This window comes from Staurois parvus, unplaced genomic scaffold (assembly GCF_062004578.1).
Source record: "Staurois parvus isolate SC_StPar_1 unplaced genomic scaffold, SC_StPar_1.0 ptg000097l, whole genome shotgun sequence".
NCBI lineage: Eukaryota > Metazoa > Chordata > Amphibia > Anura > Ranidae > Staurois > Staurois parvus.
In genome coordinates this window covers 2,431,556-2,457,125 of record NW_028317893.1, presented here as the reverse complement: position 1 = coordinate 2,457,125, position 25,570 = coordinate 2,431,556, and the positions used below count along the sequence as shown (strand labels likewise).

Below are 25,570 nucleotides of genomic sequence, written 5' to 3'. Positions count from 1 at the left end.
AGTCGATGGTGCTTCTATGCACTCCTATGGGCTAGGCATTATACATGCACACTACAACAGAAGTCCAGGACTGTGTTGACAGTCCTTTCATTCATTCTCAGGATGCAGCCACTGCACACTACAGCAGAGGCACCCAAATGAGTTTACAGTGCATCCATTTATTGTCATGGACTGAAAATATTCCATGTAAACTAAGACCAAGGCATCCGACTGTGTACATCCTTCCTTCCATCCCTATAAATTAGGTAGTGCACATGCACATTTCAACAGGGGTGCCTTGCACTATGCAATATAATAATATCTATATCAGAAATTTGTATGAGTATTTATTTTTTCATGAGGGGCTTTGCTGATGTCTTTGCTAACAGTACAATTATCATTTAATGATAGGTACACTTAGTACACCTATAATTTTTCACCAGTACCTTTGTGGGCACATGTACAGCAGGATGAAAAACTCTTACGTAGAAAATGAATTAAAAAAAAAACCCAAGAATAATAAAGTTAAATATTTTATTCTCATATCAGTACAGCCTGGTACATACCTCTGAACAATATCCATTACATATCATTATGCCTTGGCTTTTCCATGGAACTTCACAGAGATTCGTACATACACAGCTGGTGGACAGTAATTTAAAAATTCATTTCTTGTGTCATCAGTGCAAGAAAATAACTAACAATAAAATTACAGTACAGAAATTCACGACAATATTACAGTAAAACTCTGATTCATTCTTATGAAGGATGGTTGCTTACAGTACAGGAGTAATGTACATGCACTAAAGTGCCTGTATCATCTATCATGTGATACATGTTTGCATACAGTCATCTTGATAAGACATTTTTTTGCCATCATTTAAAAAAAAAATAATTCTGGTTCAGCAAATTGAATGGCTTTTCATCTTTCTATATAGCTTCAGATAACATGAAGCACTTTCATTATCCTATGCATATTTTAACACTGTAAAAATAATACCAAAAGACTGAAACGACATACAAGTAATACAAAAATAAAAAAATAAGATCAAAAGCTAAAACCAAAAAAAAAGTGCAAAGAAATTAAAAAGGCAGTCAGCACTGAGAGAATATTCCTTTCCAAAACTTTGCAGTTTTGTTGTGGCATGTATTTTTTCTTTCTAGAGAAGGTAAGAAAGATGGAAAAAGATATGATTTGTCTCGCATACATACATTAGATGTTTCATTACAGAAACACAACAAGCAATGTAACAGACTGAATGTTCAGCAATTGCACATATCATTCCTTAGGTGGTAAAAGGACTCCTGATGTCTACTGGCAGAGACTGGACTGTGTGAACATGGAATTACACAGACTGGATTATATGACTTGTAAGTCATGCAAGGTGGCATCAGACATCAATTCCTTCTGCTTGTGTTTCCTTGTTTCCCTGCTCCTCCTGTAGATTACCACTAGAGGGAGCCCGAGAGGCAGTTGGGGAATGTGAGGCCCATCTGGAAGGCAGGCGTCGGTTCGCTGGTCTCTCTGGTCTGGAGAAACTGGATTCTAAGGACGGAGCTAACGCAGAACAAGGCAGTTCCTTCACAACAGAAAAGAGGAAAAAAATTAGCTAATCTGACCTAATAAAGTAAAATATATTTTAGGTATATCATTGCCACATAACCTTTATGCAAGAAAGCCAGTTACTAAAATTACTAATGGGTAATATGCAGCAATCAGATATATTTTACTAATAAAGTAAGCATGTGCTAAGAGACATATGTTGGCTGCTGTTGGTGACCTACGTCTGAAAATGATAGAAGATATACTAACCTTGTGTCTTCAGTACTAGGTATTATGCTAACCTCGTGTCTTCGGTACTAGGTGTTATGCTGACCTCGTGTCTTCGGTACTAGGTGTTATGCTGACCTCGTGTCTTCGGTACTAGGTGTTATGCTGACCTCGTGTCTTCGGTACTAGGTGTTATGCTGACCTCGTGTCTTCGGTACTAGGTGTTATGCTGACCTCGTGTCTTCGGTACTAGGTGTTATGCTGACCTCGTGTCTTCGGTACTAGGTGTTATGCTGACCTCGTGTCTTCGGTACTAGGTATTATGCTGACCTCGTGTCTTCGGTACTAGGTATTATGCTGACCTCGTGTCTTCGGTACTAGGTATTATGCTGACCTCGTGTCTTCGGTACTAGGTATTATGCTAACCTCGTGTCTTCGGTACTAGGTATTATGCTGACCTCGTGTCTTCGGTACTAGGTATTATGCTGACCTCGTGTCTTCGGTACTAGGTATTATGCTAACCTCGTGTCTTCGGTACTAGGTGTTATGCTGACCTCGTGTCTTCGGTACTAGGTGTTATGCTAACCTCGTGTCTTCGGTACTAGGTATTATGCTAACCTCGTGTCTTCGGTACTAGGTGTTATGCTAACCTCGTGTCTTCGGTACTAGGTGTTATGCTAACCTCGTGTCTTCGGTACTAGGTATTATGCTAACCTCGTGTCTTCGGTACTAGGTGTTATGCTGACCTCGTGTCTTCGGTACTAGGTATTATGCTGACCTCGTGTCTTCGGTACTAGGTATTATGCTGACCTCGTGTCTTCGGTACTAGGTATTATGCTGACCTCGTGTCTTCGGTACTAGGTATTATGCTGACCTCGTGTCTTCGGTACTAGGTATTATGCTGACCTCGTGTCTTCGGTACTAGGTATTATGCTAACCTCGTGTCTTCGGTACTAGGTGTTATGCTAACCTCGTGTCTTCGGTACTAGGTGTTATGCTAACCTCGTGTCTTCGGTACTAGGTGTTATGCTAACCTCGTGTCTTCGGTACTAGGTGTTATGCTAACCTCGTGTCTTCGGTACTAGGTGTTATGCTAACCTCGTGTCTTCGGTTCTAGGTATTAAGCTAACCTCGTGTCTTCAGTACTAGGTATTATGTTAACCTCGTGTCTTCAGTACTAGGTAATATGCTAACCTCGTGTCTTCAGTACTAGGTATTATGCTAACCTCGTGTCTTCGGTACTAGGTATTATGCTAACCTCGTGTCTTCGGTACTAGGTGTTATGCTAACCTCGTGTCTTCAGTACTAGGTACTATGCTAACCTCGTGTCTTCGGTACTAGGTATTATGCTATTCTTTTGTCTTCAGTACTAGGTATTATGCTAACCTCGTGTCTTCGTTACTAGGTATTATGCTAACCTTTTGTCTTCGGTACTAGGTATTATGCTAACCTTTTGTCTTCGGTACTAGGTATTATGCTAACCTTGTGTCTTCGGTACTAGGTATTATGCTAACCTTTTGTCTTCAGTACTAGGTGTTATGCTAACCTTGTGTCTTTGGTACTAGGTAATATGCTAACCTTTTGTCTTCAGTACTAGGTAATATGCTAACCTTTTGTCTTAAGTACTAGGTATTATGCTAGCCTTTTGTCTTCAGTACTAGGTAATATGCTAACCTTTTGTCTTCAGTACTAGGTAATATGCTAACCTTTTGTCTTCAGTACTAGGTAATATTCTAACCTTTTGTCTTCAGTACTAGGTATTATGCTAGCCTTTTGTCTTCAGTACTAGGTATTATGCTAGCCTTTTGTCTTCAGTACTAGGCATTATGCTAACCTTTTGTCTTCAGTACTAGGCATTATGCTAACCTTGTGTCTTCAGTACTAGGTATTATGGTAACCTTGTGTCTTCAGTACTAGGTAATATGCTAACCTTTTGTCTTCAGTACTAGGTAATATGCTAACCTTTTGTCTTCAGTACTAGGTAATATGCTAACCTTTTGTCTTCAGTACTAGGCATTATGCTAACCTTGTGTCTTCAGTACTAGGTATTATGCTAACCTTTTGTCTTCAGTACTAGGCATTATGCTAATCTTGTGTCTTCAGTACTAGGTATTATGGTAACCTTGTGTCTTCAGTACTAGGTAATATGCTAACCTTTTGTCTTCAGTACTAGGTAATATGCTAACCTTTTGTCTTCAGTAGTAGGTAATATGCTAACCTTTTGTCTTCAGTACTAGGCATTATGCTAACCTTTTGTCTTCAGTACTAGGTATTATGCTAGCCTTTTGTCTTCAGTACTAGGCATTATGCTAACCTTGTGTCTTCAGTACTAGGTATTATGGTAACCTTGTGTCTTCAGTACTAGGTATTATGGTAACCTTGTGTCTTCAGTACTAGGTATTATGGTAACCTTGTGTCTTCAGTACTAGTTATTATGCTAACCTTGTGTCTTCAGTACTAGTTATTATGCTAACCTTGTGTCTTCAGTACTAGTTATTATGCTAACCTTTTGTCTTCAGTTCTTTCTTAGTTCGTGTTATAGAACTGGTCTGGAGATCAGGCATTCTGACTTCACTTGCTGGACACTTGTTCCAGGTCATTGACTCAAAACAGCATTTAAGCCAGAGACAGCCAAGTAACTAGCATTTTAAGCTGCTTTCTAAGAACATTCCACATATTTCAGTATGGGGTTTGAATTCCCATACAAATCTATACTAGTTCGTGCTGGACTGACTGGATCAATCACTGGTCATAGGTGGGTGATTATGTGGATGAGTAGGGAGACGTCCCTCTGGTAGGGTGTGCCCAAGCATGGATACTGGCAGTGAGCCCTCCTGAGACTAGGGTTGCTGCCTTTCTGGTATAGAATTACGGTTGTTTCCACATGTACACTTTGAAGAGTAGGAAAGTTGGAGTGCCTGGTGTTCAAAAGAATACAATATTGATGGTAGATTAAGAGTCGTTTATTGAGAGTAGTGACAAGTACATGTGAGCCAAGCAACGGACAGAGAATGGTAACATGTCCTACAGATCACACAGAGGCCCAAGCACTGTGCAATCCGTAAGACGTTACCGTTCTCGGTCCGTCACTTGGCTCAGCCCTGAAGACGAGAGGCTTGGTGTACTCTCAATAAGCGCTTCTTAATCTACCATAAATATTGTATTATTTTGGCAGCAGGTGCTCCTACTTTCCTACTATTCCAAGCATGCAAATCTATAGGAATGGAAAACTTGTGTGAAGCAGGTCAAATGCACCTGCCAATGCATTCTGAATGTCCTCAGAAGCATCTCAAACTGAAGCCAAACTGATGGCATCTTCACAAGTTCTTAAAGCTCATTCTAATGCACCCCTCCAAAGCATTACACACTCATCATTCTTTAGTTCCCACTTCTCTGTTTGGTGGGGAAGAATGGGAGAAACCACCCTGTGTAAGCTATTAGTCACCCATGTCATTGCCTACATGGGGTATGGTCCCCACTTATGTGACAGTGCTGGTGCTTGTTGATTGGCCCAGTGTTGTCACATGAAATGTATTACATGCTTTTCCTTCCTGAGGCTAAACAGAGTATTGGGGAAGTAAAGGTAAGTATACAATGGTAGGGAGGAATTGAGGGGGGAGGGTTGTCAAAAGCAAATATTTTGTTCGTCCTGCATGGACAAAGGAAACATTTGCGTTAAGTTTATCGCTACAAAAAAATTATATATTTACTTCTGGCGCTAGACATCTCAATGTAAATACAAGTCAGCTAATAATTGCTGAATAAGAGAAATTGTTACTATAATGTGGGGCGCAAATAGACACAGATTAGCCACATAGGTGGAACTACTTATGTATCGGCATTACTGTATTTCTTATATTTTGCCCTTGTACATGTGTGGCTTAATTTTCTTTATGATAAATAGTTGCAGTATATTTTGAAATTACAAAGAATGTACTTCCTCCATCCACAGGTTTACTGCCTTTATCTCCTCCCACAAATCTCAGGCTTGTGACTAATGTAGACATGAAGTTTTTAAATGAATTGGGTGGCATATTATTCCCTTGTTCACAATTACCTCATTTGGAAATCACTAAAATCAAGGCACTGCAAGAAAAAGAATACAATCAAGAGGAGATTACACTCACATGTATAAGAGATTAAAATGCATTGTGTACATAGGGCATTATCTGTGCTCCTCTTTTGCACACAGACCCACAAATGTTTTCTCTATTTTGAGCCGGACATAGATGGATCTAAATTCAGCCAGTTCAGCAGGAACCAGCCAAATGGGCAGGCTGGTTGTACTGAAGGCAATCTATTGATCAACTTCAGTACAACCAGCAGCTATAGCCTCCAGCACTGATCGTATTCTGAAAGCAGGGAAACCTTCCATGTGCTGGCATTATGTGATTTATCACCAACTTGTGAATTCACTTTGAAAACTTACCTTTGCTTGGAGGCATATATGCTAAGAGCAGACCATTCAACCTGAGCCCCTCCAGTAAGTATAAAATGCTCTGCCTTGATCACCTTTCTTATTACACTTCACAAGTGATTACTGAATAAACTCAGATTTACCAGTTTTTTTTCTTACTGGAGAGGGTCAGGTTGGACTAAGACAGCCTCAGCACAGATGAATGAAAGGATCTACTCTCCTTGATTCACAGTACGCCTTCCTTTCTAGGAAAATAATACAGGGCGTTTTGTGAATAGAAGAGAGGAGAAGAAGGGAAGGGAAGATGACATAATCCTTCACTGTTGCAGCAACTGCTCTTACCCTCTACAGGCAATGGAAGACCACCACTGTTATCAGGATCCAGCTTCATTGAAGGGAGGATTATTAAATGTAACCAGCAGCCAGCAGTTTATGGCTCATTAAAGATAAATCATGTGACTGGTGCTGTAATGTTTTACTAGACTTCAGCTTTAGGTTGCTTTTAATTCTGGCTTGACAAAGGCCATGTGGTAACATATACCAGCACATTGCACTAATCAAGAATCAACCTTTTTCAATTTTGAAGAAGACAACAATCACAAAACAATAATGCATAGTTAGTAATAATTAATTAAGGCTCACAATGACAATTATATATCAAGCTAGTGTTAAGTCATATTAAAATTGACCTAAATTCAAAAACTGAAGCTTTGCTATGTTATAAGGAACATCTAAAAATGATAATGTGCCTAAACAGGACCCCGAAAAAATCTACTTATCTAGAATTCCACCTCAAAAATAAGAATGCACTTCCTACGTATTTGTGGGGGTGACTAGGTACTCCTCTGACTACAGCCTCAGAGCTGTGTGTATACAATGAGAGATGTAAGTCACTGCTGCCTCTGACTGCTAGTCTCAGTAGATTTGGAGAGGAGTTTGGTGATGTTTCTACTGTACTGCACACTGGTGGAGGCTCTGAATTGAGAAAGTAAAGGTCAGCTTCCACCAACATAATCACCAGTGCAGAACAAGGAATGGCAACTCAGTGCTTCAGGTGATCACAAACAATATTGATGACCAAGCACAGCTTCCAGATTTCCGTTCCTCCTTACAGTTTCCTATTAAACAGTTCCTGTACAGTCAATTCACCCCAAACTGATATTTTGATATGTGATAGCTACTAGAGTTAAATTACCCAACAGCTTCTTATGCCTCACAGGGAGTTCACTGGTGAGCTCTCAGACTTGAGCATCTACCACAGTCATTACAAGGATGTCTAACTCTTCCTGGTTTTTAATCATTTTTACATAATGGGAAATGCAGCAGCAGAACTGAAAATATCCCCCACATGGAAGAAAAATATATTTTAAATATATTTTTAAAATATTCTTCCCAAATATACTGACAGATATTTGAAATACTGCAATTTTGGCTGTATTCAATATATTAAAAAAATAAAACAAATAAAATTATATATATATAACATATACACTGTATGTTGAAAGGCTTTTTTTAATTTTTCAAACTACATGAGAAATATCTTTAAAAATACATTTTCAAATATACTGTATGTCTTTAAAAATACATTTTAATTTACATTTTTGGAATGCATTTACAAATATATGTCAAAACAAATGTTAAAATGACTTTTTTATATGTTAAAAAATCTGCAGAATATATTTAAAAAAATATTTTTCATATATTTTGTAATATATAAAAAACACATTTCAACATACAGTATGTGTGTGTGTGTGTATATATATATATATATATATATATATATATATATATATATAAATAAATATATATATATTTAAATATATATATATTTTGAAATATATTGAATACAGCCAACATTGTAGTATTTCAAATATATGTCAATATATTTGGGAAGAATATTTTTGAAATATATTTAAAATATATTTTTCTTCCATGTGGGCCCTGTTGTAGCAAGAGCATTGAGACCTTCAAGTGGTGGGAATAAAGCCAGAGACCTCACCACTTAGGCAGATGAGACTGCAGCTGTAACTGGAATATCACTCTTGTGTGGGTTGACCCTTTAAAAACATGTGCCAAAGACAAAATGGGCAATAAAATAACAATTTCAGCCTCTGATAAAGGAAATTGTGTAGAGCTTGATATATAATTCAGTTGGTGACAAAATAAAGCACAACACAGTTACAAGTGGTAACAGACATCAATGAAATCATAGTGAACACACAAGAATTGACATTTTAGAAAAAGGTAGAGGACGAAGACAAACATTATTATGATGTTAGTTTTGAAGAATGCAAAGACAGTTAGAAGACAGAGGCCTGAAACAGCTTGAAGAGTTGTTTGGCTGAAAGATGTGATTTAAAACCAGTTACTGAAAATGATATGTTAAGTGATGATTAGCAACAGACACGAAGGACCAAAAGACAATGCTAAATGAAAAATATTTGGTTTTATGGTTATCCATAGGCTAACTTCATGCTTGACAGATATACATGTGACAAGTCTTTCATTTGTCATCAGTGCTCACTGGGAGGAAATACTTGCTATGCCATTAATACAAGATACAAGAATACACATAATATAGAGCAGTATGTCCCAAATCTGTCCTCTGGGACCACTAACACTGCCTGTTCTCCAATTCCCCTTAAACAAATCATTGATGAAATAAAAACAAATGTGTGTTTAAATTAAATTAAATGTATGTTTAAACACTAGGGAAATTTCATCTTCAGCTCCTGATACTGCGGATCTGGCCTAAATAAATGAAGTTGTAAACTTACTTATTGGGGATTTAGCTTATAATATGGTTGGCTTTAAAACAAAGTGCTTTCTTCTGTACATTCAGGGACATGAAAATTGCTGCAAAGATGTTTCCATTCATATACATCTAGAAATACATTATGCAATGTATTGCTTATATATCAGTACCAGGACTGAAAAATAATAGCCATATAGAAATATGGGAGCTGTCACTATTTAGTGAGTCATTGGCCTGGAACAAGCATGTGCTTATGAGAAGTCCCAACAGCTGATATATACACATGCTTGTTTCAGATCAGTAACACACACTGAGCAGCATAGAAAGGATAAGGATGACAGCCCTGCATCATGCATTTTTAAAAACAGGTCAGTAATGGCAGCCTCTGTTTTTTGTAAGTTTTTTTGTTATTTTGATAAGGGCACATTTAGTGGATAGAGTACACAGACACATTCGCCAGGTCTTGATCTGCAACCTAGTTGTTTTCCTAGTGCAAGGGAAGCAGGCATAATTGGTTTTTACTATAAGGCCCCATAGGGCATTTTGAATCGCGTGCAAAATTGCCACGATTCTGCCCACAATTTCAAAACGCTCTGCTAAAATGACAAATCAACATGAATGGCATCTGAACACGTGGTTCCATGATTTGTCATTTTAGCAGAGCATTTTGAAACTGAGATTCAAAACTCCCTAGTGTGAATTGGGCCTAACATTTAGTTATGCAAACAGCTCCTCATTGTAGGCAATTTTCTGTGTACTAATAAACCAGTCTCTTTTATTGTGCATTCATAAAGTACGCACTTTTGTTAATTTACTTATGTTGCAGCCTAATACTACAGTTTAAATTAATTTTTTTCCACATTAATCTACACTTAGTACCCCATAATGACATACTAAAAACAGAATTTTAGAATTGTTCGCAAATGTATGAAAAAGAAAAAATTGAAATATCACATTGGCATAAGTGTTCAGACCCTTTGCAACAACACTTGAAATTTAGTTCAGGTGCCTCCTGTTTCTCTTGATTGTTGCTGAGATGTTTCTACAACCTGATTGGAGCCCACCTGTGGTAAATTAATTTGATAGGACATTTGGAAAGGCACACACATCTCTATAAAAGGCCTCACAGCTGACAATGTATACTGTATCAGAACAAAATCCATGAGGTCAAAGGAACTGCCTGCAGAGCTCAGAGACAAGATTATTGCAGGGCATAGATCTGGAGAAGGTTACAAAAAAATTCTGCTGCACTGAAGGTTCCCAAGTGACCTTCATAATTCTCAAATGGAAGATGTTTGGCACAACCAGGACTCTTCCAAGAGCTGGTCACCCAGCCAAACTGAGCAATTAGGGGAGAAGGGCCTTAATAAGGGAGGTGACCAAGAACCAGATGGTCATTCTGGCTGAGCTCCAGAGATCCTGTGTGGAAATGGGACAAAGTTGCTAGACAGAAGCCTCTCCTCAGTGCAAAAACATGAAAGCCTGCCCAGAGTTTGCAAAAAAGCACCTAAAGGACTCTCAGACTGTGAGGAACAAGATTCTCTGGTCTGATGAAACCAAGATTGAACTGTTTGGCCTAAATTCTAAACGTTATGTCTGGAGGAAACCAGGCACCTCTCACAACCTGCCCAATACTTTCCAAACAGTGAAGCATGGTGGTGGCAGCATCATGCTGTGGGTTTTTGTCAGCAGCAGAGATTGGGAGACTGGTCAGGGTTGACAAAAAGCTGAATGGAGCAAAGTACAGAGAGCTATCCTCAATGAAAACCTGTTCCACATCGCTCAGAACCTCAGACTGGGCCGAAAGTTCCCCTTCCAATATGACAACAATGCTAAGCACATAACCAAGACAACACAGGAGTGGCTTAGGGACAACTCTATGAATGTCCTAGAATGGCCCAGCCAGAGCCCTGACTTGAACACTACTTATATGGGAGAAAATCCCCCAATCCAGGTGTGCAAAGCTTGTCCCATCATAACCAAATAGACTCGTGGCTGTAATTGCTGCCAAAGGTGCTTCAACAAAGTACTGAGTAAAGAGTCTGAATGCTTAAGTACATGTTATATTTAATTTTTTTCTTTTTAATAAATTCAGATATATATGTGTGTATATATATATATATATATATATATATATATAATATTTGTTCACAGTATAATAGTTCTAGTATATCAAAATGCAGCAGAACACAATATATGCTAGGTTAATTAAATCCTTATTAACACAAGTTTAGAGACAATGTATGAACATGAACAAGAATGTAGAAATAAAATCCAAAATGTCAAAAATTAAATTCATATACAGTAAGTGCATATGAAGGCCAGGTATGGGTAGTGCATAGATAGTGAATGTTCCTGCCTACAAGGAAGTAGATCAAGCATTCTTGCATCATTACTGTGCATTGGGAACCTTCTGGGAAACCAGACTGGTAACTTGTATTTCAGGAAACCTCAACACTGTGGGGTATATTTATAAAGCAGTGAAAGTGACTTTCACCAAACATTCCCTGGAGGTGAATTTTCTTAGTCCATGTGTTTTAAATGACAGCGACTGATTCACCTACTATTTTGTAGTTTGGAGAAATCAACATATTGTAGCTAAATTCATATTGTGACACAGGTAAAACATAAACAAGAAGGGACAACAAAAAGGACAGGTACTACAGCTTACAGAACAAGAGTCATATTGTGCACATTAACAAAATACATTGTAAACTAATTATGATGTACTTTTTATTTTAGGACATACTCCTGCTCTTCATTACTTGCTCTTCACTCCAAATACTTTGCATCCTCAAATGCCCCCCTTTACTCCTTCTCTAAGCCTTGGCTGCTTGCTAGTTGTCCTCTTAAGTAGTCCTTTAAAGTTGCCATGCATAATTTATTGCACATCCTGCGCCATTCTACTCAGCTGTCCTCTTCATATTGGAGAAGCAGGACTGAGAAAATGGGATGGTAGAGTTGAAAAGCAAGGATGGCTGAAAATAGGAAGGACGACTGAGTAGCAAGGACGACTAAGGAGAGTGCCTAACAAATGAAAATGTTTGGAGGGTAAAAAAGGATGATGTGTTACAGATTTCTGAAGAACTTTTGGAAAAGGACAGCAAACAAACAAGATTTTCAGTGATGTATGATGATGGGAAATGTGAAGAGGACATATGAAAATGAAGTAGGATTGAGGAGTGAAAGAGATCTGGAGGACGACTAAAGGAGTTTCAAAGTAAGGGTAGTGAGGTTTAGAGACAAATGAGATGCATATTAAGGTATGTCCTATAACAGACACTGTAAATATATAACATGATATCTTAGATCTCAGAATGTTATATCTTAGTATACCATTATTGGCTTCAGATATGACACAGCCTTGTATTCTTCCCATACTATTTCCCATACTATTTTGGTTATCCAGGGGTCTGTAGATCCTATTTCATTTTTTCACCTACAGCCCTATGCAGATAATATCTGATATTCCAATACAGGGGTCTCCAAACTTTCTAAGCATAGGGTCAGTTTACTGTTCATCAGACTTTAATGGGGGCTTGGTTTTAGTGGGAGTAATAGTGCCCCATTGTTGGTATCAGTGGAAGGGACAGTGCCCTATTGTTGGTACCAGTGGAAATAATAATGCCCCATTGCTGGGATCAGTGGTAGGAAAAAAACTCCATCACTGGTTTCTGTGGGAGGAATAATATCCCACTACTGGTGTCACTGGGAGGAATGGTGCCCCATCATTATTGTCAGTTGTGAATGGAATAGTGTCCCAAGGCCAGATTGAGGCCACATCTGGCCTCAGTTTGGACACCACTGTTCTAGTATAGTGCAGACTTTAATTCAGCAATAGGTGTAGGACTACACTATTTCTTAGGAGGGAGCTGCTGTAGGGAGTTACCCCTACACTATATTTCTACTTGGTCACAGAAGAACTAACTGAATTAAATTAGGCTTATAAACCCTTTCTAAAATGTATTTTGAATGGATGGCAGACACATTAGTCTTGCATAATGAAAAAAAAAGTTTAAACCCTTTTAATTCAATGCTGACTAGCAGATACAATGCAGATTCATCTTGACCTACATCCATCCCCATAATAACCATATATAACTATATAATGTAAAAGTTCTCCCTTGTAAGCTATGCCTAAAATAACAGCTAGTCAGTTTGTATCTATATTTAAAGTACTGACTTATAAAGTAATGGCTGTGTGCAGTACGGAAGCCAAACTGAGGCGGGGATCATTTTGTTAGATAGCTGTATATCTACATCCACATCCATTTATGCTTGGCTATGTTTCAAAACACTATTTAAAAGTTCTCCAACAAGACAAAAAGTGCAAACAAGTCATAAACGAAAACTTACAGCTGTGTAGCAGGCATAGTTAGAGTCCCCAGGGGGCAGTTAGTAAGACAGTTTGGTTCTAGACAGAACAGACAGAAAAAAAAGCAAATAGATTGAAAAAGAAATGAAAGAAAATAGTCAATAGTTGTTTGCAGAAGATGAATATTTCCAAGCTTCTGGAATGTCTGTCTGCAACAGATAATGCAAGAGAAGTACTGATTAAAATGTTAATTCATAGCATGACAAGGTAAAGAGGCGTGAAGAATACAGGAAGCAAGTAATGAGACCTACTGACAAGTTAGCCATTGATTTTATGTTCACAGCTTGTACTTCATAACAGCACCTGTTACCGACACAGTACACACCAGTGGAGTCTAACTCACTTCTATTAATACAAGGAGCAATATGAAAAGCAGAGTTATCCACAACAACCATTATCATTAGCACGATTCATTAAACCAAAAAAGCTGAAGGAATATAAAAAGGTTGCTATGGCTACTGCACATCGCAGTTTTTGATCAGCATGTAAATGAATATTAGTACCTATTACTAATGTATGTGCATAAGTAGTAACCCCTTACAGATGTCAGAAGGTTTTCACGAACTTGTACACGTTGCATGCAAATATTTAGAAACCTGTGCAAAACAGTAAGTCCGAACCTATATTTCTTATTTAGTAATCATTTAATGCCTATTTACAGTTTTGTGGTGCATTAATCCACATATTAGTGTGTATTGCATTGGGGCAGCCCATTTAAAATAATGGGCTGCCAATGTACCCAAAATGGGTAAAAATTGGACATGACTTTTCGTTTTCATCGCAACTATTGTGAATCGTGGAGTGCTGAAAAGCAATTGCATGGCCTTAGTGCATTGGGGTGCAATTCAGAATGAATGGCACAGCAACACATGTAATATGCATTGCTGTGATTTGTTGGAAAATGTGCATTACTGCAATTCAACAGTTTTAGTGTTCTGGCTATACTAACCATAAGGAGGGAGACGTATTACAGGTCTCAATTACTAAATATCACTTCTCTTTGAATTACCTTTAGGCTAGGTTCACTCTAATGTGGTGCGGTACATCGCATGTGATTTGCACAGGAACCGCACCGTATTCCTGTGCAAAGCACATGCGATTTGTGTGTGGTGTGATTGGAGCCATACATTTTGTATGGCTCAAACTGCACTGCACCCAATCCAAAAAGGTGCAGGACCCTTTTTTGGGTCCACACTAGAATCAGATCGCATGGGCATTCACACCTATGCGATCCGATTCTGCACATCACACAGCATTTTGCGGACTGATTTCGGGGTGTTGTTAACTTAGCATACACACCCTCATCGGTTCACACGAACGGGGTTCGATTCTGATGCGGTGCAGAATTCGCACAGAAAACACTGCGAATTCCGTACCACATCAGTGTGAACCCAGCCTAAAAGTATAAGTCCAGCCTGCTCCTAACTAAGCTTAAACCTGCCCCCACCTCGTCCTAAACCCTTTCCTATCTACCCTGTGAAAGGAAGATGTGTATACTATAACAGAAATTAAGATGTGGATACTTACCTATTCTGAAAGTGTTCTGGTCCAGTCACATGGTCAGCTGTCAGCAGCTTCAGTGTGGAGGAGAGACAGCCGACAACAGATGCCCCATAGATGCCTATGGGTGACATCTATGGGGCATAGACAACAGATGCCCCAACAGATGCCTATGGGTGACATCTATGGTGCATAGACAACAGATGCCCCATAGATGCCTATGGGTGACATCTATGGGGCATAGACAACAGATGCCCCAACAGATGCCTATGGGTGACATCTATGGGGCATAGACAACAGATGCCCCAACAGATGCCTATGGGTGACATCTATGGTGCATAGACAACAGATGCACCATAGATGCCTATGGGTGACATCAATGGGGCATAGACAACAAATGTCCCAACAGATGCCTATGGGTGACATCAGCTCTCAGGCCCTGCAGCTGTTGTCGGCGTTATTTCCTCTTCACTGATGCCGGCCACTGGGGAGATCATGTGACCGGAGTGGATCACTCTCAGAACAGGTAGGTATACACATCTTCCATTAACAGGGTAGATAGAATTAGGTTTGGAAGAGGGTGGGGGCAGGCTGAAGCTTAGTTGGTATAGGCTGGACTTCTGCTTTAAAGTTCTATTGTATGTGTAAACCCTAACGATAAACTTCTCTTTTTTGCCTTCTTTTGGACTGCTAAACATATCATTAAAGGTTTTTCATTATATCTGTTTGAAAAGCGCAAAAATTACCTGTTGGTTTTGCCAGAAATCTTGTTAGCTAATAACTTCCTATGCTCTCTGACTGTGCACAAGGAGGGGTTATGGAAGATGGAAAGAGGTGGGGGCGATGAGGAGAGTTCTGTATTCTTTGTAATCCATCGGAAATTAAGTAGGCAGGTGGACACAAAGGGGATCATTTACTAAAGCTGCATGGTGCAAAATCAGGTATACCTCTGCATAGAAACCAATCAGCTTCCAAGTTTTACTGTCAAAGCTTAATTAAACAAGCTGAGGTTAGAAGCTGATTGGCTACAATGCAGAGCTGCACCAGATTCTGAGTATACCAGCTTTAGTAAATTTCCTCTTATGTGCTTAGGAATTAAGAGGAAGGTAGTAGCACATCAAACTTCTGGTACTTCAACAGTTATTTTTCTGTACTTGCAGGGATAACGTAGAAGGAAATGTTCATGTGTTGCAGAGTCGAAAAAATAATTTTTTTTGCCTTGACATACACTTTAAAGTCACCCTTTCCATTCATCTTGCTATTCTATCAGTACCTGTGCAGAAAGGCTGTTTTAATCTCTTTATTGCTCCCTCTCCCAGGTCGCAGCTCTCCAGAAATACCAGATAGGAGTTGTGAAATCTCTGATGAAAGTCAACCTTACCTTCAGAAATGTGATCTCCAGTTTGTGCGCGTGTTCAGTCTGCCTGCAAACAATGTCATTCCTCTTACGCCACTGGTGGGAAATATATTTTTCTTCTATTAGCTAACCTAAATGTAGCCATACATAGGTCGACATTTGACCAGTTAAGCAGGGACTGGACGAATTTCAATCCACGTATGGGCAGGCTGGTTCTACAGAAGCCAATCTACTGTACAACCAATGTGTTATTTTTTTTTTTTGAATGATCAGTGCCACCGGCTTTAGAGGGAGTGATTCCCCCATCCATCGCAAATGTGTGGATGGGGAGACTGCAGATTTTCTTTTCACTCAACCTGCAGGCTGAACTAAAAAAAATTATGTTGTATGTATAGGTCATAAGTATGTGTGGCCAGCTTTGAGCTGCCCATAGATGATCACAATTTGGCTTGTTCAGCAGGCAGTTGTTGAGGTTCAACTGATCTATAGTACTCCATTGATTCCAATGGGACTGTCAGAAATCTTTTGTTGATCAGTGGCTTGCAGCCAGTTGGCTGCAGCTGCTGATCAGTGTATTCTAACAGCGAAGGCGTCCTGCAGCACAGACAGCAGAAAGGGTTCCTCCATCTACCTGCATGTGTGCCCACTGCCTGCAGGCTGATCAAACAAGAATTTGCTGTCTGTAGCCAGCTTTAGTATGTACAGCAACTGCTAGATTAGATAGTAAGTGGAATGGCATTGGTTTCTTTACAGCTGAACCTTTTTTTTCCATCATCCTTCTGTAATACCCTGTATAGCTGCATTCAAACTGGAAGAGAGGCAAGCAAGAGTAGTCACTCAGGCTCTAATGCAGTACACAAATGCTGACTGTGCACATGGCAAGTGGAAAAGAGGGTAGAAAGTACAGAGAAATGACATCATCAGTGTGGTGCTGCTCCTTCACTGACCAATCACCAGGCTCAAGGTGTGTTTTTGCCTTTGCTGTGCTGCTGCTGCAGTTTGAAGATATGGCTGTGCCGTCCAGCAGGGCGTTTGTACCGGAAACCTGATACCACAGAATTACACATTTTGTGGTAGGTTAAACATTTTCTATACAGGAATCTAACTAATTTAGGTGCTTGGCTAGAGTTTAGCTTTCATAATTAAGCCTGCCTATGAACCCGTGATACTGTGTCATATTTATTCAGTTGTATCAATTAGATATTTATGCTAATTACACTATGTATGCAAGAAATTGTATGCCAGGAATTTAAAGAAAATGGTCAGAGCAATAATTTTTCTAAATAAAACAAGTTGTCTTCTTTAAAGTTTAAACTAAATGTAAATGGAAAAAAAAATAATAGCATATTGTTGAACACTGACTCCTAGAAATGACAATATGATACAAATGTTGTTTTACAAATAATGTATACCATTTATTGATGGTGGCACTGTTTGTGGTTGCATTCATGACACTTTTGATATTCATTATGACATTTTCACTGAAAACATTAAACTAAGCCCAGCTGATTCACTTGACAAAAGAAATTCATCTTTTCCCATTTGCACAATGCATGCTGTTTGTTTTTATAATTACTTGCTAGATTTTAACTATAACTGTTTGCTAAAAAGATTGCACACAATGTAAAAAGAATCTTAAGAGGTCAGTACTTAACAGAGACCTCGACAAACTGAGCAGGAAAGTCCAAGTAGAAAACACTTCTCTATTACTTTATTTACAAGAGATAATTACTGTGCAAGTACAGATGGAGAGAACTGCTTGTTACTCTGAAGAATTGCTTGTTCATTGTGTTTAATCATTTATTGGTTTATAAAATAAAGAATGAAAATGAGACAAAACATAATATACAGGCTTTATAAGCAGACTTGAAGTTGAGCTTCAAACAGATAAAAATCCAATTCATCTAGTGCATTATTCATTAAAAAACGAGGCAAAGCAGGCACAGACATTTCTGTAGGTAAGTTTTGAAGGGTGCATATAACGTACCATTAAGCAATCCAGACCAGTAACATTTGTTCACACATCAGAACTTACAAAAATCTCTGAGCCAGGAGTTCTGTTTTACGTGTATTTTTTAATTGTGCTAGAGTGTATATGTGCTAACAACTGACATGCTGAAAGTAGGAGAGAGCAGAGCGAGATGAGCTCATCAGTTTACTGCTTCTCCTTTAGGCCCCTTTCACATGGGCGGATTCTGTTTTGATCAGCTGGGGATCGGCTCGCAGATCCCCTGCCAGTCAAACAGAGAGGGCAGATGACAGGTCCATGTCCATTTATCTTATGCAGAGCGGACATGAACAAAGTCTGCTCTGCTTTATGGGCGGACGAGAGTAAATGGACTCTGCTGTATGTGTACACCCAAATACCCTCCAATCTGACCTGCCTAAATGGAAGAGAACGGGTTCCCTTCTGTTTTTTTTTTATGTGACCAGATCGAACCCAGAGGCAAGTGGGTGTAAATGGACAAGTCTGTTTACACCTGCCTGTCCATAGGGATACATAGCCCTTCCAAACAGGTCCACCTGAAAAACTGCCAGGCGGACCTCCAGTGCGAAAGGGGCCTTAAGTGTTCAATAATAGCTGGAGGCGGGACAAGACCTAGTTGTACTATTCAACTGCTGTAAAGAAAAATCAGGTCTCCAAGCTGGCTGTGCTGTCTGTCAGTGTAACTCTTAGGAATGAATGCACAAAAAAAGACAAATCCTTTGGCAAGTAAAAACAGTTCTCACGTGTGCATTTAATTTGTGTTTTAAGCTGCTTGCCTGGAGCTCAGCTTTAAGGGTCTGTATTCATTTTCCTTCTCTTTCCCTATGCCTAAAAGAATATTTTAGGTTTGTCAGGAATTCAGCTAAAGTGGCAAAATACTGATTCCCCAATTACTACCGGTAATTTGTATGTCACATCAGTTACAATGAGTTGAACCCTGCTAACATTCAAGATTACAACTTCAGAATAATAAAGAGCATATTTAATAAAACAGTCTAAAGAAGTATGGTATTCTACAAATCTTGAATCAGCTGAGTGTAGGTAAAAGAAAGGTGATTCCAATTTGGGGTAAATGTACACCACTGGATTTTGTATGTCATTAATAAAAGATAACCGTAATGTTTTGGGCTCGATTTTGTTTACACTTTTTACAATGTGTATACATGTAATTCTTTTACTATATACAGCATACACATTGGGGTTGATTTACTAAAACTGAAGAGTACATATTTTGGTGCAGCTGTGCATGGTAGCCAATAAGCGTCTAATTTCAGCATGGCAAATGATTCCCAAGCAAATATGGGTTAGCTAAAGTGACAGCAGAGCAAAATAAGCTTCCTTTTACACCCAGTTCTCTCATTGAAATCTAGAACTGAGCAGTCTGGTAAAGGATGAGATATTGAGCTTAATTTACTAAAACTAGAGCGTGCAGAATCTGGTTTTTGTCAAAGCTTAGTAATCAACAAGCTTAAGTTAGTAGCTGATTGGCTATCATGCACAGCTGCACCAGATTCTGCATTCCCCAGTTGTAGTAAATCAACCCCATTGCTCTGACTCATCCAATTCTGTGGGTAAATGTCAGCTATTGATCATTGTACACCATAGGATTTTTATACAGGGGACTGGCAGAAATGGCAATTAAAACAATCTGAGGTTTCACCTATTGGTTGAATAAAATACAACATAATACTTGATATTTACAAGCAATATATTTCATTTAGCAAAAAAATAATAAGCTGGGAAATAACAATATATTGTAAGGGCAGTGGAAAAAGGAATGGAGGTCTTCCCCTTTAACAGGGAACTGTATGGAATGCTCTCCTTGCCAAGAATACCAGTATTTATATAAGTGAATATGACTCTACTCCATGTCAATCATGTTGTGAATATATAGAATAACATATTCAATCCAAACTCAGATTCAATTTAGGAAATTGTAATGTAGAGTCTCGCCTTCCTTATAACATGGAACAGTAGCATAACCTTCCATTTTACATCCAGGGAAAACCTATATTGATGAAAAGACTTTTGTGCATACATAGCATAATGGAATCAAAACCAATACTGGTATTTAAAGATAGCATTTACAAATGCATTTCCAATACCCATTCATGATATACATGTTAGAAATTTAGGAGGACCATCCTGTGCCACATGAAAAAAACAACATTGAAGAAAGGTCCTCAATAATGGTACCCAGCTTAAATGACTAACAGGAAAAATGGGAATATTACCTCCCACTGGATGGCTTCCCTGTTTTACCCCTTAAAAGAAATCACAAACAGACAAGTGATATATGGAACCAGTAAACTGTAATGCATGCAAGCTAGTCTTCTGAAGAGTCTAAATAATACTGTGGGAAATGATTTGATGTTTTATTAACTGTTGCAAGATTCTTTAATCAGATTTTTATTTGTGGAAAACTAATAAAGTCCATAGTATCCTTCAACCTTTGGATGAAGAGCCACGACTTCCATAGGATGATACATTCTTTAAGGAAATGATCAAGCTATATAAATTAATTTCAAAACACGTTTTAATTAACACAGCATGACCTATGCAGTTGAAAATTTTTCAAAAAACTAATGCACAAATAGAATTAAAATAAATAGAACATTAAATGTTCTGTTCTGCACTATGGCACAAGATGTGTCCTGAGACAAGCAGTGTGAATAGGAGAAAGTCCTTACCTCAATAGATCCTTGTTCGATTTTTAAAAGTTCTGCAGCTGTGTGGTCTCTGTAACCTCTGGTTGGACTATTTGGCATTTGTCTTTGATCATCTAAGATTTTCTTGCTAAGTACCCTGGCAGCATTTTCTGACAGCGAGTAACTTGGTGGGGTAGAGAGGTCTTGTCTAGAGCTGGCATCAACATACTGATCCCTTTGAAGATCTACAGTTATGCGGATAGGACTTGGAGATCTCCCCCTGCCATCCATATACACGTCAGGCATAGTTACAAAGTCTTGTCTGGTTTCTGCTGACCTAGATCTGCTGTTTGGCCTTGACACTTTTTGTAAATGGTCGCAATTTACAGGGCTGTGGTCAATTATATTAAACAAACTTGAAAGTCCATCATTAATTGTGGTATGAACAGGGCTTTCCCTGGTTGTCGTTGACCTAGCCCATGCAGATTCATTGAAGCCTTTCTGGGGAGTGCCAGAAGTAGCGCATTTAGTTTGCTGATCTGTTTTAGCAAGTCCTTTCTTCTGCAGTTTTGGAGAACCATATTTAGGAGAACAACAACTCCGCTCAAACTTTGCCTGAACTTTTTCAATAGCTGGAGATATCTGCCTGTTCCTCAGACTACGTGAAGGCGATGATACAGGAGTATAAACTCCCTTTGGTGTCAGACACTTGTGTGGACTGCTGGTAACGCTTCGTAAAGCCTCAGTTTGCAAACCAACACTAATTGTTTGAGTTGTTTGTGTTCCTGTAGTCTTTAAACCATTGGTCTGACAAGCAATGTCTCTAAATTGGCATTCCACCGAGTTTGATCGAATTGCATTTCTAACAGAGTTAGCTACTTCTTTCATGTCATCACTCATATTCCTTGACAACTCTATATTGTGCAGAGAAGATGCAAAGCTGACAGTAGTGCAAACAGGACGGTCCATAGGATGTAGGTTACCCTCATGAAAGTCTTTGTGGTGCTTATTGAGATCGCATGACCATCTCCCAAATACCTCTGTAGCACCATTTTTTGCATCAGAAACATTTGCCCTGGGTTTGGTCGCAGAAAAGAGTAAATCTGGGTCCAAGTGCTTCTTCTCATCATTGCCATTGTTTTCAGATTTTTCAAACCTACGAACCACTGGTGGGCTGTGAAAGACCCTAACCCCCATATTTTCAGCATCACCATGGTTTTGAGACAGCTGCTTCTGGCAGTGATCTGGGTTGGTCAAAGTATTCGTTGTCATAGTAACACTAGTGGTAAGGAACCATGAAGATGACTGGAATGTTTCAGAAGCAGATTCATATTCCATTTTCTCATTTCCAGTTCTATCCCTATATACCATTTTATCACCCTGGCCCACATTATTGTAATCCCAGTTCTTGTTAAACTCTTCAATATATTTCAGATCATCAGGAGACAAGGGCGGCGTTAACTCATCCTTGTCGCCAGAAAGATCTAAGTTCTTCTCCGGAAGGAAAGGAGAGCTTTCCATTAATCGATGAAATTCAGACATGGAGGAAACAGACATGACCCTATAAAACAAAGGGCATGTAATAATTAAGTAATGTGACTCCACTGCTGGAACAAAGCTATATAGAATAGCAAACATGCAAGACTACAATAAATGCATGTAAGCTAAAAAGACAGATCATGGATAAATCCAAAACTTGGGAGCATGCAAGTAGTATATTGTCATGCAGACAAATTTAAAAGATCATTCCTATATTTTGGAACTTTTAAGAGATACTTACCTCTGCAAACCTCCCTTTTGTGCATCATCCTGCAATAACAAGCAAGATAGTTATAGGCTTATTAATCCAAGAAGTGTTTTTCAATACAATCAATGTACATTGTTAATTATTTATTTTTCATTAAGACAGCACAATACATTGTTGTACATAATCTGGGGCTATAAAACAAGTTAACACACAATATGATGCCAACAGATAAATAATGCACAAATCACTAAAAATAATTATACATATTAATGGTAAATCTAAATGTAATTCAATGAAAATACCATACTCTGCTGTTACAGAGACTTCAGAGTGTCATGGATTAGCATGAGAATAGATCAATTTGTACAAAGAGAAAAATACATTTTGTCATAACATCAAATATGAAAGCATTCCAACCACTCAAATACATGGTTGATTGATAGGTTCATTTAAGATTTAAACTGATGTCTGTTTACTCTGATGTCTGCTGCTCATGATTTGTTATACTAGCATATTTTACCTGTCATACCTGTCAACATATTTTATTTATCAGGAGGGAAAATATGGAAAGCAAGAAATACTTTACATAAACTTAATGTAGTAATGTAATTCCCCGCTTATGCCTCTATCATATCTATGTGTTTTAATGGGATGGTGGTGCCTCAATACCAGGTACAGGCTTCATTGGTATGGTGCTTCATCATTCGTAAGTAGCAAATTTCACCATATGGCATTACAGGTGTGTTGTTGTGTGGGCAACCCTATGAGAAAAGTGGGCAATTCAGTCTGTACTTCGTGATACCATAATTTGGTATTGTACCTTAGGTACGAGGGGTCTAAACAGAGTGCGGAAACATTTTGAAGAACCCTCGTACATATACTGATATAAAACTACATAAAGTTATAAAAGTATATCTAAAGCCAAATATTTTTTTTGTTTATAATACATTAAGGAATGGTTAAAACCCTGTTAAGTTAATTTGCAGTCTGTGTCCTGTTGGTGGTGAAGTAGGAAGTAAGAGGAAATCGCTTCAAAATAAGGAAAATTTCCTCTTAGACATTTATCGCTAACAAATGTCCACATGGGAAGATTTTTTTTGTATTTCTTTTACAGTGGCATTTTAAAATTTTGGATTTTTTTCTCACTTTCTTTTCTAGTGACAATGGTCATTAGGTCACATTGACAGTGTAATTCTTCTTGGGGACACTACAATAAAAATCTGACAGAAGTTGTAGATCTTCCTCATTCTGACAAATACTATTAAAAAATGGGCTGCAGAAACACTTTAACTGATCCAGCATTTGCGCACACTCCTGGTTCCCTGTCTGTGTTGTCATTTGCTACAACGTAAGCCGATCAGCAGGTCCCGGCTAATGATTTATGGCCGTTATTAGTAAAATTAATATATATCCCATAGTTTGTAGATGCTATAAATTTCACGGAAACAAATTAATATATATTTATTGGGATTTTTTTTACCGTAAATATGTAGCGGAATACATTTGGCCTACATTTATGAAGGAATTTGATTCTGAAAACGTTTGATTTAAAGAAGAAAATAAAAATATTGTTTTTTTGTTCAATGTTTTCGGTCTTTTTGCATTTATATAATAAAAAGTAAAAAAAGACATTGGTGATCAAATGCCACCAAAATAAAGCTATATTTGTGTGAAAACAATTATATAAATGTAATCTGGGTACAGCATTGCATGACCATGCAATCGCCAGTTAAAGTAGCGCACTGCCGAATAGTAAAAGGTGGCCTGGTCATGAAGAGGGTAAAATCTTCCAGAGCTTACAGTAAGTGGTTAACCTCTCAACTTTATGGTATTTTGTAACACACATAAAATCATTGGAAACAGATTTCAAAACGTTATTAAGAAGATAAAGAAAAACATAAAAAATTTTTTAAAATGGAATTTCAAATAAAGATTTCATTCACAAAGATGTGATAGTTCTGTCCTCATATGATGAATAAAGAACACATAGGATTCCGGTATTACCGTAAGATACATTCTGTTACTCCATTAGGTAACTGCTTATATTAGTTACAATCCTTTTGCTGTAGTGTAAGACTCAGAGGCATAGATATTGTGCTCAAACACGGAGCAGCAACAGAAAAGGCGCATTACCTCAGTAGAGAACTTATCACGCTCCAGTTTGCGGGGCTGAGTTAAATCAGTCTCATCAGCAGAATCCAATGAGAGGGCATCAAGAAAGAGATTCTCAGAGCCAGAGCAGCGATCGGACCCCTTCAGCTTAGGCAGTAACTGTTCCTCAAACTGCATATCATCGGAGTCAGAAAATGACCTAGCTCCATGCGAATGCAGCACAGCCTTGGCTGAATATTCAGCCATACCACCACCATCATGTTGGTCATCAAGGAAGCTATCGGTTCTCTGAGGACTTGATTCCGTTTGAAACTGCAAAAATAAAATACAAATGCTAAATAAGTTTAGAGAAAATGAGAGTTTAACGTTCCTTATAACTGCATTTAATCGTTCACATTAGCCAAAACACATAGATTATTTGGGGTTGGTTTTCTTAGGTTCCTCAACAAGTTACTGGTTAAACCTCTTAAGGACTCAGCGCCCTCTGCTCTGTAGTACAGAAGTAGATCGGTGCATCTGGGATCATTTACAACCTTCCTTCCTATTCTGTACAGGAAGAACTATGGCTGTATTGTAAGGCGAATATGGCTTAGCCCCAAGACAGTGTTCATCACAGCATGCCAAGGCTTGCAACAGAAGCACTGTTTTGCACAGAATAAAAAACAAGAATGCTTCTGTTACCTCTAATGCAGGGGTGTCAAACTCCATTTCATCGCGGGCCGTATCAGCATTATGTCCAGAGCACCCCACCCCCCATTACATCAGATGTCAAGAATCCCACACCCTCCCTAACATCACCGTGCACCTCCTTTGGGGGCAGAGCTGGAAAGCAGAAAGTGCAGGGTCTGGAGGAGGACCAGAGGAGGAGTGGAGTCAGTTACCAGAGTCTACTGAGTGCTGAGACCAGGGGAGGCAGAGATGA

At 38.6% G+C, this 25,570-nt stretch overlaps 1 protein-coding gene across 6 annotated transcripts in view; it reads right to left on the bottom strand.

Moving 5' to 3' along the window:
- Positions 1-499: 499 nt before the first annotated feature.
- MTCL1 (microtubule crosslinking factor 1) overlaps positions 500-25,570 on the bottom strand; it is a 231,539-nt gene continuing 206,468 nt past the window's right edge. For 5 of the 6 annotated variants that reach the window (XM_089670985.1, XM_089670988.1, XM_089670986.1 and 2 more), the window contains 4 exons: positions 24,670-24,960; positions 22,570-22,598; positions 20,832-22,350; positions 500-1,559 (listed from right to left, as the gene is read on the bottom strand). In XM_089670985.1, the coding sequence (XP_089527111.1) occupies positions 1,371-1,559; positions 20,832-22,350; positions 22,570-22,598; positions 24,670-24,960 (2,028 nt within the window). In that variant the 3' untranslated portion in view covers positions 500-1,370. Of the gene's footprint in view, positions 1,560-13,278; positions 13,337-20,831; positions 22,351-22,569; positions 22,599-24,669; positions 24,961-25,570 lie in introns of all 6 variants that reach the window. The other variant, XM_089670989.1, reaches the window with a different exon arrangement.